This window comes from Rhineura floridana, chromosome 8, assembly GCF_030035675.1.
Source record: "Rhineura floridana isolate rRhiFlo1 chromosome 8, rRhiFlo1.hap2, whole genome shotgun sequence".
NCBI lineage: Eukaryota > Metazoa > Chordata > Lepidosauria > Squamata > Rhineuridae > Rhineura > Rhineura floridana.
Window position 1 is genome coordinate 119409632 of NC_084487.1, and position 14463 is coordinate 119424094.

The 14463-nt window shown below is 42.2% G+C and overlaps 1 protein-coding gene across 2 annotated transcripts in view; it reads right to left on the reverse strand.

Annotated features, from left to right (window-relative positions):
- FRMD4A (FERM domain containing 4A) overlaps window positions 1-14463 on the reverse strand; it is a 344320-nt gene that overhangs the window by 131681 nt on the left and 198176 nt on the right. For both annotated transcript variants that reach the window (XM_061582284.1, XM_061582286.1), the window contains exons 5-6: window positions 11887-11971; window positions 3588-3644 (exon numbers count right to left, since the gene is read on the reverse strand). In XM_061582284.1, the coding sequence (XP_061438268.1) occupies window positions 3588-3644; window positions 11887-11971 (142 nt within the window). The remainder of the gene's footprint in view (window positions 1-3587; window positions 3645-11886; window positions 11972-14463) is intronic.

The following is a 14463-nucleotide window of genomic DNA, read 5'->3' on the forward strand; positions in this document are numbered from 1 at the left end:
CCTTCCTGAAAAGCAATTGCAAAAAAACACATCTGATTGTCTTTTAAGCTGCTTGTCTGACACTCTCATTACTGACTATACACAGAATGGTCTCTCTTACGACCACCTCCATTTGGTAGAAATTGTTCAGGGACAACAATATACTCTGAATTACATACAGAAGCGAGCCTGCCTTCACAACTGATCTGTCAGATAAACATAACTGGAAGTGAACTCTGGGTCAAACATGCCAGTCTTGCCCCTCTCTGCCTTCTTGTTTCCTTACTTGCCTACTACTACATGCTTCTACTCTGGCTGAGGAAAGTTAACAAAGTGCCCTGTAGCTGGGTGCCTGACACTCCAATCCTATAAAGGGGGGAATGTTTTTTAACCCAAGGACTGCATTCCTTGTGGGCAACCTTATGCGGGCTGCATCCAAGTGGTGGGTGGGACCAAGGACAAAAAGTGGGTGCAGCAACAGGTGTGATTCTTACCTTTGTACGGGCTACATTCCAGGCTTGCAAAAGCCCAAGTTTTTTATACATACACACTCACAGAGAGCTCCATTGTAGCAAGTAAAAGATGTTATCATGGTTTAAGGACACATTCCAGTTAAGCAAAGCACATGAGGAATATGTTTTGGCAGAAGAGGTGTGGCCAGGGAGGAGACATGGCCTGGGGTGCGTCCCAAATAGAGATACTTTAGAGGACTGCATTTGGACCCCAGGCCTGAGGTTCCACCCACGCAATAAAGGTCTAGTCAAAAGTTCAACTGAGCTTACTTCAGGTAAATGGGTATAGTATTGCAGCCTGAGATAAGAAGAGGTTGCACTATTTCCATCTCAGGCACAAGACTAAAGGGGGCTTTGTTAACTTTCACTAGCCTGGGATGGCAGCAAGCAAGGAAGATTCATGATTCTATTGTACCTGCTTCTATTTGAATAATGTCTACGACACCTTTAAGCAGAATTGAGGAAAGGAAGAGGGAAGGAAATATCACTGTCCAGAAATTATTTTATTTGATATTATACATATTTAAAATTTTCCAAGGAAGTCAAGTTAGAGAAAAATAAACATCCCTGGAGTGCCTCCTTCAGGACTACCACTCTTATGCTCTGTGTAGATACAATTCTTAACCACAGTTTGTTTTCCTTGACCACATGGTTGCAGATTGGCTGTAAACCAAGATGTAAAACCATGGTTTGAAGTGAGTTTGCAAACCATGTTTTGTGTTAAGCATTATTGGCTACTTCTGCAGGTGTCATCGCCCCGTCAGAGGACTCCTCAGATGAGGATGACTCGGGAGTAACAGCAGCAGACCCAGGAGCAGCAGACTCAGAAGGAGACATGGAGGAGCCTCCTGAGAAGCCAGCTCCTTCTCCCCCTCAGCTGCAGAGCACCCCAGATACAGCAGAGTCCCTGCAGCCAGACACAGACAGTGAACAGGATACTCCCCCCTCACCTGCAGAACGTCGACAGCAGAAGGTCAGGCAGAAGAGAGGCAGGCCTGTCTCCTTAAGGCCCAAACGCTGAGGACTCACACCTGCTGTCAACCTTGCTCTTTATACGGCACACCTTGGCTGCAGCTTGTTGCTGACTGCAACGTCAGGCGTGGCTTGTGTGTTCCTAGTTTCCTGGCATCCTCTTTCGGACTGACCCCTTGGCACTTGATCCCGGACCTCTACTGACCTCGCTTCTGGACTCCTGACTCGGCAAGTACGCTTCGGACAAGCCTGGCCCTTATCAGCTCCCCTCCTCCTAGACCTGGCAGATTTATGACCAGACTGCCGGCTAAGGACTTTGCTTCCCTACCAACCACCCAGGAATTTCCAGCCCCCCACCGGCACTGCTGACGCAGTGTAGAGCTGACAGCATGTGCCAACTTGCTGGCTCCCGGAAAGGAGATCATAGCCATTTTGCTCTTCCCTGATTCTTTTAGTTCAGCAAGGCTTGGCGTTAAGTCAAGGTTCGGTCAGCTTGTTATGAAATCCAGACTCATGGTTGTTGTTTCCTCCTTAACCACAAACTGTAGCCAAGGATTAACATAGCTTACTGCTCATGGTTAGGGAGGAGAGAGCTTAACCATGAGCTTGAGTCTGGATGACATGGTAAGCCAAACCTTTGCTAAGCTGCCATACTAAACTGAAATAAAAGGACTGCACCTCTCCAGGAACCAGCACGCTTGCATGGTCCTAGTAAGCCATAGTTTGGCTTACAGTGACATGCAAACCAGATAGTATCTGCAATGCGCAAACCATGGTTAAAGCTGTTCCCATGGCTCCCTTCTTACAAGGTGAGAAGCAGGTCTTTCTGGTCTCTATGTGCATGGCCTCAAGTGGCAGGGGCAAAACTTAATTTGGGAGACTAAGCCACGGTTTCACTGTATCAACCAGTGGGTGCTCAACCAGAATAAAAGCAACAAAGAATGTAACCATGAGTACAGTAATACCTCACATTAACGTACTCAATGGGACCAGAGCGAGTACGTAAACCGAAAATGTCCTTAAAGTGAAGCACTACCTTTTAAAACTTTTTTTACCTCTCCTTCATGAGGAGCCTCAAAGCCCCGCACTAAAGCCTCTGCTGCTGCGCTGCCGCGCCTCCCAGCTGATCGCGATTGCGCCTCCCAGCTGATCGCGATTGCGCCTCCCAGCTGATCGCGATTGCGCCTCCCAGCTGATCGCGATTGCGCCTCCCAGCTGATCGCGATTGCGCCTCCCAGCTGATCGCGATTGCGCCTCCCAGCTGATCGCGATTGCGCCTCCCAGCTGATCGCGATTGGGCCTCCCAGCTGATCGCGATTGGGCCTCCCAGCTGATCGCGATTGGGCCTCCCAGCTGATCGCGATTGGGCCTCCCAGCTGATCGCGATTGCGCCTCCCAGCTGATTTGCAGTGGCGCGATCATGTCTATTTCCACCCCTGCGCTCTAAAGCCTCTGCTGCTGCACTGTGTTTCTGGAGAAATACAGGCATATGGAGCATGTATGTTATAGCGAGCCTACGTTAAGTGAAGCGACGTTAAGCAGGGTATGCCTGTATGTTTGTACTGGGGCTTCCTGAAATACGTTCAACCCAGGTTTGCAGATTCAGCTTCAGTTTAATAAGGAGTGTAATGTCTGAGTGGAGCAGGCCTGTACAACCTTTGACTCAACAACTCAAATACAGCCATTGATAGCAACTCACCATGGGCTCAGAAAACCTTCTGATTTTGCTGTCTGATTGGAACTGCAAAATAACAAAACAACTAGGGACTTATCACACATCCGGCAGTCCCAATACATTGGTAGGCTTTGTGGGCCACAAATTGCACAGACCCTGAGAGTTGGCGGCTGGTCCACAGTTACCCAGTGAGCTTCATGACTAAGTTAGGATTTGAACTCAGGTCTTCCAGGTCATGATCCACAGAGCAATTCTGCAGGTCACAGATCTTGCAAGTGATATGTTTATAAGTATATGCCCACGCGAGCCACAGTGTGAGAAGTTGCTTTGAGACATGGATTAAAAAGGAGAGCTCATTTTCCTGTGTTTGGATATATGTAATTTAAAAAATCCTTAGTGACAAGCCTTGAAAGCTGAACCATAAAAACATAAAATCTAACATAACTTACCTGCAAGATGTATGCAGCCAGTTCAAACACAACTTCACTGTCGACCTCAATGAGTTCCTTATGAGAAAGGGGGGAGGGTAATAAGAAAGTAATTTATTTTAGCTCTTCCAAAAAGAAGTGATGCCTTCTTGACTCCACTGTATAGCGCAGCATTCTGCAGTTACTTTGGATTTATAGTAAAGACTTGTGGCATAGAAGAAATATGATTTATAGTACTTTGGGAGAGTTGCTATCTATCTCTTGCATTAAACTAGACATAGGTTTTCTCTTTGCTTTTCTTGAAATTTTTCAATGACACTCCTGTAGCTCAACTGAACATATTTTGTTATGATGCTATGGGTGTAGTTTCAATTATCATCACAGCTCACAGAAGGTGGTTCACAGTTGAAAATGTCCGCAGATTTCCCCCCGCGGGAATTGTATTTAGCATGCATTGAAATTGCTTAGATCATTCTTCTGGCAGCTAGTAAAGCCTTCCATAACACAATGATGAGACACAAGTTGAAATTACTGAAACTTGGACAAGCTTTGATTTAAGGTTCAGGTTTTGTCCAAAGTGGTGTGCACCACTGACACTCTACAAGCATTCTGCTCATATTGGACGAAGGCCAATCATAATTTATTACCACAGATTGTTATGGCTAGGACCCTCTGCATCCGTACCTTACACCATACAAAATGTGTTTGCCCCAATGATGTAGCATCTGAGAAGAGTGCTGCATTTCAGCTTGTCTATTTCTCACAAAACACAAAGGGCTTCAGTCAAAGATTTGGCTGGTTATTTCACAAACTAATACATGAGTTTTAGCTCTCATGACCTTTTCAGCTTTTGACCAAGTATTCCCCTCTGCCCATTACCTCTTCCATCATCCCCTTTTATGCTCATCCCCTGGATCACTCCCGATTTCCCCTGCCTTAGGTATTCTCCCCTTCCCTTGTCCTGCTGCCTTCTCACACCCTTGCTACCACCTTTCCTAGGATCCTGCTTCCTAAGGCCTCTCTGACTTCCCTGCCCCTCTCAACAATCAGAGCAGCTCAGCCACTGATAGCCTGTGACATTTCTATCTGCCCCCCATGACATTTAGGCAGCTCAGCCAATCACTGCCAGAGGCTCAATCACCATTATTCCCACCACAAAATTCTAAGCTCACTGCAGTTTTGATTACTGTCTCACAGTCAAGCATGAATTAAATTTGTATTTGATACTAATAGTTGAGTATTTCCACTCCTGTTCCCATGAACTAATTACAAGATTGGAGTTGGGGCTTGTCCCAGTCTCTCTAACAGAGGAACTGAACCTCTGACTGATGACTTTGCATGCCCCTGCTGGCCTTTCATATGTAAACCTTTGTTTGAATCAACCTGGAAAGAAAAATGGCATGAAACATCTGAGATCTAAATTTAGATAAATGCAATAATACACACCATTCAAGTGAGTGACACATCTCATTTCACAAGCCATAATAACTGTACTGACCGCCCCTGGCAAATATGAAGCAACAGACCTTACCCAGGTGCTCTTGTAGCCTGCTGCTGTAGTGCCAAAGTCAGCCTGCTAAACTAATGTTCAACCTCAAGTCTTCTATCACAATCCACTGCAGCTAGAACCAAAACCTGGTTTCTACTGTTTATCCTTCTCCAACATTGTGATGGTACTTTTTTTTTTTAATTATTTTGACTGAAATGTTTAATTGTGCACCCAGGAAATATAAAAGTTCAAGACAGCACAGGCCAAAGAAAGTGCGGGTTTACCACATACTTGGGAATGACTCAGTGCTGGAAATGGGGTTGCCAGATTGCTGAGCTGGAGATTTTGCTGTCTCTTTAACAGTGCAGCAGCCCAAAACATGGACCTGTTGGTATGTCAGTCCCATTGCTCACTCTCATCTTTTCCCTAGCAGCACTGGCCCTATCATTAGACAGTAGATGCTTAGTGGTGGGGGTGGGCTGGGAGTAACTACAAGTTTTTGGAGGAAAGAGCTGTGTGCGCCACACAGCCTGCCCTGTGGCCCCTCAGCTAGCCTAGTGCTCTCAGGCATGGTGGAGGGAGCTGTTCCATCACCAGTGTTGAAGCAAGATTCAACTGCCATGGGGTCAGATTCTATACACAGAATAGAGGGTAGCACCTTGTTTTTTGCTGTAGGCAGCAAAATGTCTTGGGCCAGTTCTAAAGCAACTAGAGTGGGCAATGGGACCAGAGGTGGAACAGTGAGGAGGGGAAAGACCACAGCTGCATTCTCTTTTGCACCAGCAGAGTAGCAAATGAACAGGTGGGAACTCCAAGTTACAACTTGGCAATCTTGTTGGACTCCAACTCCCATCAGTCTCAGCCAGCATAGCCAATGGTCAGGGATGATGGCAGCTGGAGTCCAGCAACATCTGGAGGGCCACTCCCCATCCCTGCAGTCAATCATATAATGCCTGCTATAAACATGGCACTTCAAGGTAATTTTAATGCTTATCCTCAAGATGGTTGTGTGCACTCCTTGAGGATAGGTAGCTTTTACTTTTTTACACATTCTTCTATGTGTAAGAGTAAAAGTGAAGTGTATCTTTAACCTTAATTCAGAAAAAAAGCCATGTGCTTTAGCTACCAGATGTCTGGCCAGCCCCAATCCAGGAGTTTTCAAAGGCAGTGAGGATCTCAGGAATAAATAATAGTGAGAGAGGAGAAGAAAGACTTATAGAGCCAGCTCATTCTGTCAAGGGTGGCTTTAACTTTTATTGCATTAAGCAATGGTAAGTCAATAAAAGTTAGACTAAAATAGCTTAGGAGAAGAAGGCAGGGACTTCCTTATTTAAATTTATTTATATGCTGCCACTCGCAAGGTACCTGAAGCTGCTTACGAACAAAAACATACAATAAAATCATAATGGCTTTACAATAGTCACATATTAATCTTCATATTTCAGAAATAAAAATATCCCAGTCTAAGCTTTTCTGGAATGATTCCCAAAGGTGCTTTCTCTGGAAAACCAACACAGGGCATTAACCATGTTTGCCACGTGATCACCAGTGAACTGAGTCAGCGCATCTTCATCTTGAGAAGAGAGGTATGGCATTAGTGCTGAATCAGCCCAAGGGTTCCTCATTCTTCTCCACCTACTCCTTTCATTTAGCAAAGCTCTCTATATGGACATTCAGCACAATGTTCTATTAGGCTCTTTGGCTCAATGCCCAAACCAGCTTTATTGATACACTAATGAAATGTTCCTGCCACTTAGCTATTGAGAGACGAAGCAGCTACTTCATTACGAGCTCTGCTACATCTGTGGGTTCTTTATGTGTGCGAGTGTCTCTGTGAGCAGAGAGCAGATTCTTCCCAGCAGTGGCTTTCATTTGATCCCTTTCCCTACAGGTATTCAACAAGGAAGCTACAAGTTAGCACTTGTTAGCAATTTACTTTACAAAATTATTAAGCAAATTGCAAAGGCTAGCTTTTGATATGTTACTTAATGAACTGCTGCTAGGAAGAGGAAAGACAATAGTTTTTCTTAGAGTTGAAAGTAGTTTGATTTGCCACAATTTATGCTATTTCTTTTGTCCTGCTGTTATCTTTGGTCAAATAGATTTTGCAGGTTTTTTGGGGGAAACTAGAAAAGCTACACAACTTGTTTGTCAGAGGCAAATGTGGGGTGAGTGTAAATACCATGAGCAGTGATTACTTTTTCAAACCTGGGGGAAGGAGTACTATTTGTCTCCAGCTTAAATCTTCACACACCATAGCTTGAGAGAGATTTCAGACATTTGAAACAAAAGTGGAGAGAAGTAGCTCAAGTTAGTTAAATCCAACGTTGAGCATGTGTATCTCACACACTCCTCCTTTCCAAAGAGGAAGGTGGGGCCTCTGGAACAAGGGAGATTTGTAAGCTTAATTTTGAACACTCTAAACAAGCAGTGGAAGAGGAAGGGCAATTCACCCTCTATGTTTTGAATGTCCATGGTTACTCTCAGTCAGGGGCTGCCATTGTGGCTTTTGTTGGTTCAATTGCACAATTGAAGTCTTCCCCTGGAACCCATAAAGCCTCTGAGCCAGCCTTTCCCAACCAGTGTGCCTCCAGATGTTGTTGGACCACAACTCCCATCTTTCCTGACCATTGGCAATGCTGGCTGAGGCTGATGGGAGTTGTGGTCCAACAACATCTGGAGGCACACTGGTTGGGAAAGGCTGCTCTGAGCCCCTGCTCCCAAGGCATTTCTCCCTTGGTCATGAGATGGTGAGCATGATTACCCCTTTCTCCCTTGAAAAATGCATACAATTGAAGAGTGACACTCTTGCCACTTCCTCTTTCAGCTCGATTACATTTTCAAGACTCAAATTAATTCTACTGGATTAGTGTGTGTGTGTGTTTTCTCTTTTTGTTTCCCTGTGTTGAGGGAGACTGGGAGACTGGGGAGAGAAATTACCAGAGGGAATGGTCCCCAGGGCATTTGCTCAAAACTCCAAATGTGCCCATGGACCTAAAAAGGTAGGATTTCAAAGTAAATTGTGGTTGGCAGACTGAGGAATGCTCCATATTTTATTAATGAAAACCAGCATGGTTAGGTGGATGGCCTATTAAGTATTCAAACATTAGCTCTAGTCAATTCATAGGATGGCCCTGGACGAATCATTATAACTCACCCTCATCTTCCTCATTTTTGAACTGGAGATAATAACAGTCTATTAAAGAGAGGCTTTGAACATGATGATCACACACAGCCAGATTTAAACACTGGTTACTTCTGTGTTTGGCTGGGATACAGGATCACTATTTCCAAAGGGCAAACTGTGTAGGCAAATTGCATAGGCACAGTGATTGCCTATGCAATTTCCTTTTGCAAATTGACATTCATTCACCACAATCACATTCCTGGATGATCAGCTGCATGTATTTTTCTGGCTGTGTTGGATTACTGTGCCCAAAGCCACTAGCAAAGGGTTATGTCTGGGTTGTCACACTGTGCACTTTGTGCTTAAATGTAATGTAAATTGGTAATAATTTCAATATTATACCTAATAAAAGTCCTGAAAGCAAAGTCCTATAAATATGAGATGTTGAATAATACTAATACACTTAGCATTTATACAGAGCTTTAGAGTGTTCTCACAGCACACACTATCTCAGTAATTCTAAAAAGACACTGTAAGACAGGTCAGTATTATTATTCCCAGAGGGAGACCAGTGTATGAAAGTGGCTTGCCTAAGGCTATCTAGTGAGTTTGTGGCAGTCACCAGTTTTGGACCAGGGACTAGGATGCTACCTCTTTAGATACTCCCCCTCCTTCCAGATTTATCTCTGTCTCTGAGTAGCATCTGGATTGTGATTTGTGGTGTTAGAAGGCTTAGCAGTTCAGGCAGATAAGAGAAACGTCCATGTTATTAATTTACACTGCAGGCAGAGCTAATGAGTGTAATACAAGACAGCCCATTCACAAACACCTTGGGAGAAATAAAATCAGATAGTTCCCACAGTATAGACATGGCATTGAGTAAATTAACCAGTTCTCCACCCCCATTCCCCAGAGGCATCCTGGGGGGACTGTGTGGCAAAGCAGGAAATCAAATTTAGCAGTGCTCCATCTCCATCTTAGATTTTACTACAAAGCCATCTTTTCTCTGAAACATGCCCCTGTCTGTGCTGAAAGTTACCAGTGAACTACACAAGTAGCATCCATAAATATCAATCAGATGAAAATGGAAAGGGCCATTTCATAAAACCTGTTCTACACAGCAAAGGAGAAATGTGAAATTTGAAGAGGGACAAAACAGATTTATTTGAATGGGCAAGCGTGAACATCCAGTTTACTTTTCAGAGCACTAAAAACAAACATCCCCATTTTTTTCAGAGAGTGGGGTGCCATATGGGAAGGATGGAAGAGATGTGTGTGTGCCCCCACTCAGTGTTTGAAACTTTTTATGAGATATTTCTGGCCAACTCAGAGGTTCTATATGCTGACTATTCATTTAAACAATTAGCAATGCAATCCTATATAATTCTACACAGAAGCAAACCCCACTAAATTTAATGAGACTTATTTCCAGGTTAGTGTGCATAGGATTGCAGCCTAAATGATCCTGTGTTGTAGACATTTCTCCTGATGTCCCATCATAGGATGGTATTCAACTAAGTCCTACTCAGAGTAGACCCACTGACATTAATATTTTATTTATTTAGCATATTTGTATGCCGCTTTTCATCACCAGGTGACCTCAAAGTGGCTTCCATAGCAAGAATAAAACAGTATCATAAAAACAATTCAGAACATAATAATAAAAACTTCAACAGTATCAAGAAATAACACCACAAAATATCACAGAATAAGCTCAAATCTCAAATCAATCTAATCTGCAAAAGCTAGAGAAGAGAGAGAGAGAGAGAGAGAGAGAGAGAGAGAAACCCATCATTGTATGACAGTCCATGTATAATAATTAATAGACACAACTAACTTAGGGTCATTAATTTAAATTGGTCTGCTCTGAGTACGACTTAGTTAAACCAACCCATAGTCCTTAAGCTTAGTACCAATAGTCCTTCTCCTGGAGTAATAGATATGACAACCCACCTCCAGTACTATGTTCTTGACTCAGTTTGGCCTGAATACTTTGAAGATCAATTGTGCCACCTGTCTATGACAAGAACTCCATAAACTTTTTGTCACCCTTTAAACATTCACTAGTAATGGCTGCACCATTTCAGTTACCTCAAGCAAGTCACTGCACACAGTGGGAATCATGGAATGGGGGGTTTCCATCTTACATGTGCACCATAGGGCAGGGATAGTTAACATGCTGTCATCCAGATATTGCAGTACTACAACACCCAGCCAAGGGTGATAGAAGTTGTATTCCAACAACATTTGAGGTCATTATGTTGACTATCCCTGCCATGAGGTCCAGCACAGACCCAATTCTTCCTCTAAAAAAGGGAGTAAGTATCACACTGGACCCATGCCACACATTGCCCTGTATGCAGAAAGACAGGTATATTATTATTATTAACTTTATTTATACCCCGCCGTTTTTCCAAATTGCTTGCTGCTTGCTCCATCACCGGATGTATTAGACTGAGTTTGTGCATGTGTGAACTCATTCTCTGTATTTACTGAGAACTGGCCCACACATCCTTGTTTATCAAATGACGGCTGCAGCACCATGCAATGCTTTGGATGTATGAATGTTCCATCACAGCTCTCATGCTAGAAACAGAACTCCCATCTCAGCTCAAACAGAATGCTTTTCAGTGGAGTGAATTCATATAAATGTTCAGTTAAATGTAAGCAAGTAACAAGAACCTGCACATGCCACATTTGAACCAGCCCTGAGTGTTTGCAGGAGACCTTTCTGTTTATGCTGTTTCCCTTCCTCCAAGGGTATTTGTTTTGTCACACAGTGCAAACCAGCTGTGCGTCCTTCGAGCATTCAGTATTCCAGTTTCAAGCCAGGGAGTTTATTCATATATCAATGTGTTACACAATGTTCTGCACTTGGGACTGTTATGTTTTATGTAAGTAACCAGCAACAACAGGGCAGTGTCCTTTTTCTTTTTTCTTTTAAAAAACCCATAAGACCAAACAACTTGGACAGAAACCGATTCCTTGGCATTGCATGTAACCATTTTTGTTCTGGTGCACATGGCAAGGTTTCAGCAAATTTGTACACCTCCCAGTAAACAGCTGGGAACAACTGTGCAGTCTTTGTAAGTGATTCAACTGTAAGGGTGCCCTCTTCTGATGGATACCTTTAAATGAATTCTAACAGTTTTATAGAAGTGCTAATTTCCTCATTTACCAACCATCTTGATAACTTCAAACAAAAAGGGATTTATCCACAGACTCAGAAAATTGTAGATCTTGAAAGGATGGAGTCCAGACTTCTGTACTGATGAGAGTATACCCTCTGCCTGACCCCACACAAATGTTTCTTATAAATTAGCCCATATGATCAAGAATATGACTGCCATCTGGCAATTCAAGGAGATGGCATGATTTTCTTGCTTGGAAAACATTACTTTTCTGGATTAGAATAAGTGGCTTGTTACTATGATTGCTAGCTTTGTGGATGGGGGGCAGCATTCCTTGCATTTAACAGCTGGTTTGGAGGCAGATGTTTATCAGGTAAAAGCTGTCCCTCTAACTGCTGCTTCAGCTATACCTGTTGAATTAGGATAGGTAGCTAGACAGACAGACAGACAGACATATAATCACAGAATACTTAGTGAAATGAGGCACAATTTGGCGGTGTTTACTTTTAATAAGTGCTCAGCAGCTGCAACAGCAGCAGCAACATAAATAAGAAAAAAAAGTAAAGGCCTTACCTTGTAAATACAGGACTTGGCATTCAAGAAAAACAACTCAATGGTAGCATTATCCTTTAGATATGATATGCTTTCAATGTAGAACCTAGAAATGACATGGAGAAGTCATATAAACTCAAGAAAGAAATCGCAGCCACCAAATAAATAAATAAGGTCGTATTCAATCATTTCATTATGTGAAAAAATGTGCTCAGTGGAGCCTTCAGGGCTGAGAGAGAGGAATTCTCACTTTTTCGTTGTTTTTGTTTTAGTGATTTTGTTATGACTTTTGGAAAGATTTGTGTGTCCCTTAAGCCATGATCATTCAGCATTGCTGTATGTGTAAATCCTAGCCAATATGAAAGGCATTAATGCTTGTTTTATTTCACAGGTTGATTTATAGCTCCATAAATACTTTAGGCTGGGATGGTTTTCTTTTTTTCCCTGTTCCCTGTCCTTGACAATTGTGTTGCTTTGCTTCTTAAGGAATGGTTTCATCCTAGCCTGGGAGTAATTGCTTTTGAAATGGCTTTTGGGGGGGGGGGAAATGATGAAAGTGAGAAGTGGCCCCTGAATATAGATTTAAAATGAAAATAGCTGAAAGTCTCTAACTGGAATGTTGAATCTATGGAGTTTCATATTATCAAGGCAATTTAGCACAGAAATTTCTTTTCATATGAACTTCTATGTAGCTGTAAAAGACAGCTAGTATAGTATAGCAGCTATAAGCTTTAGGCATGAAATAGCCATGTCCATGGTCAAAATCTCACCTCTGTCAGAGGAGAGGGAGAAATTAACTTTAGTTTGCATTTTAAATGCAAACCTACATAATTCACACATCCCAAAATATGCAAACTAAAAAATACAGCAATCCTTCAAAATTCACACTTCTCTGAATTTTGTGATGTGGTTCTCCAACCAAATTATGTGTCCAAAAATGTACATATTAGAAGAATATGCATAAAATGCATATAAGTGAAAACAACATACAAAATGCATTTTATTAGGGAAAAATACTTGAAAAAATTCTGTACTAGGCAAAATTCCATGTAAATTAGGAGAAATGCACACTAAAATGATGATGAATTTTAATGAGGAATTTGCAAACTGATGTATAAACATTGGAAAAATGAGAGAAAAATGAGACAAAACTCACAGTTTTGTCCATCTCTACTTTCATGTGAACGCGCTAGGTATCCTTAGGAAAACAACTTTCAGTCTTTCTCACCATCTGCTGTATGGGCCTGCGTACACACGATATATTTACAGCACACTGCTTCCCCCAAAGAGTCCTGAGAACTGTAGTTTACCCCTCATGGACCTACAGTTTCCAGAGCCCTTAATAAGTGACGGTTCCCAGGATTTTTTCAGGGAAATCCTGTACTTTAAGTGTGCTTTAAATGTATGGTGCCTGGGAATAATAATACTGTTCTATATAAATGTTGTACAAAATGTTAAGAATTATCATGGTTGCGGCAGATAGTAGTAGAGAAAGTAGGTCACCATGCATCTGTGTGGCCAAGACATGTAATTTTGTATTGGGGACGTCTTATTCTGAGTCCCAATGAAGACAGCTCCAGAGACAGACATTACTGGAAGCAGCTGAGATTTACAGGATCTTGATTTTGGTATGCATTTTTTAATTTATTGTTTTAATTTATATTCTGTTTCTAAGAAAAGGCTAGTTAACAGTAATATTCAGCATAAACCTACAATATAGGGTACCTGCAGATTGCCACTATTTTGCAGGAGGAAATCAAGCACATATCAGAACTTTAGATTTCCTTTGTTAAAGTGGATTAAAGGATGTGTTTGCTTTGAAAAATCCACTTTGAAAAAGAATCAGACTTTTTGGTGGTTTGGACAGTGATGGGGAAATACATTGAAAAGCATGGGATGAACATTTGACTAATGGGAAGGTGTAAAAACACCCCAGAAGCAAATCAAGATGAATGCAGGATGAATGTTTATTGTCCTATAACCATCCAGCAAACAAATCAGAATGCTCAGTAAAGGCCTGATATAATCTAATCTCAGTGTATGTCTTGTACAATAAACAGGCTGTCTGGAGAGGCCCATAGTAAAATAAAGCGTTAAAATAACATATCTTGTAATGATATTTTTCTACATACCTGCTAATCTTTCTTTCTGCTTATTTGTTAAAACCTTTTTATAGTGCAGTTTAGGGTCACCAGATAACAAACCCAAAGGACTCTCCAATCTCTTTAAAGGCAGCTAATTCTCAGCTTTCCCTACCCTGTCCCTCTGTTGGTCCCCTCACCCACCCACATTCTCTACCTGCTAGAACAAACAGAACTCTCATTCTGCTAAACCACAGCAGGCAGGAGTACAAGCTGGGAGACAGCATGGAAGGTGCAGGGCAGAGAAGCCACAGCAATAGCCTCATCCTCTTTCATAGCTGTTAAAGAGAGAGGAGATTTCTCTGGGGAGACTTAGCATTCCAGATGTGTGTATACTTCCAAATGGTTTGCAGCAATAAAAGCCATGATTCAGACAAAAGAGTTGGATTTCTGACTCAGACTTTTTCTTCAAAAGTTAGGACAGCAGCATAATCATTAAACATAACATGTACTTGGT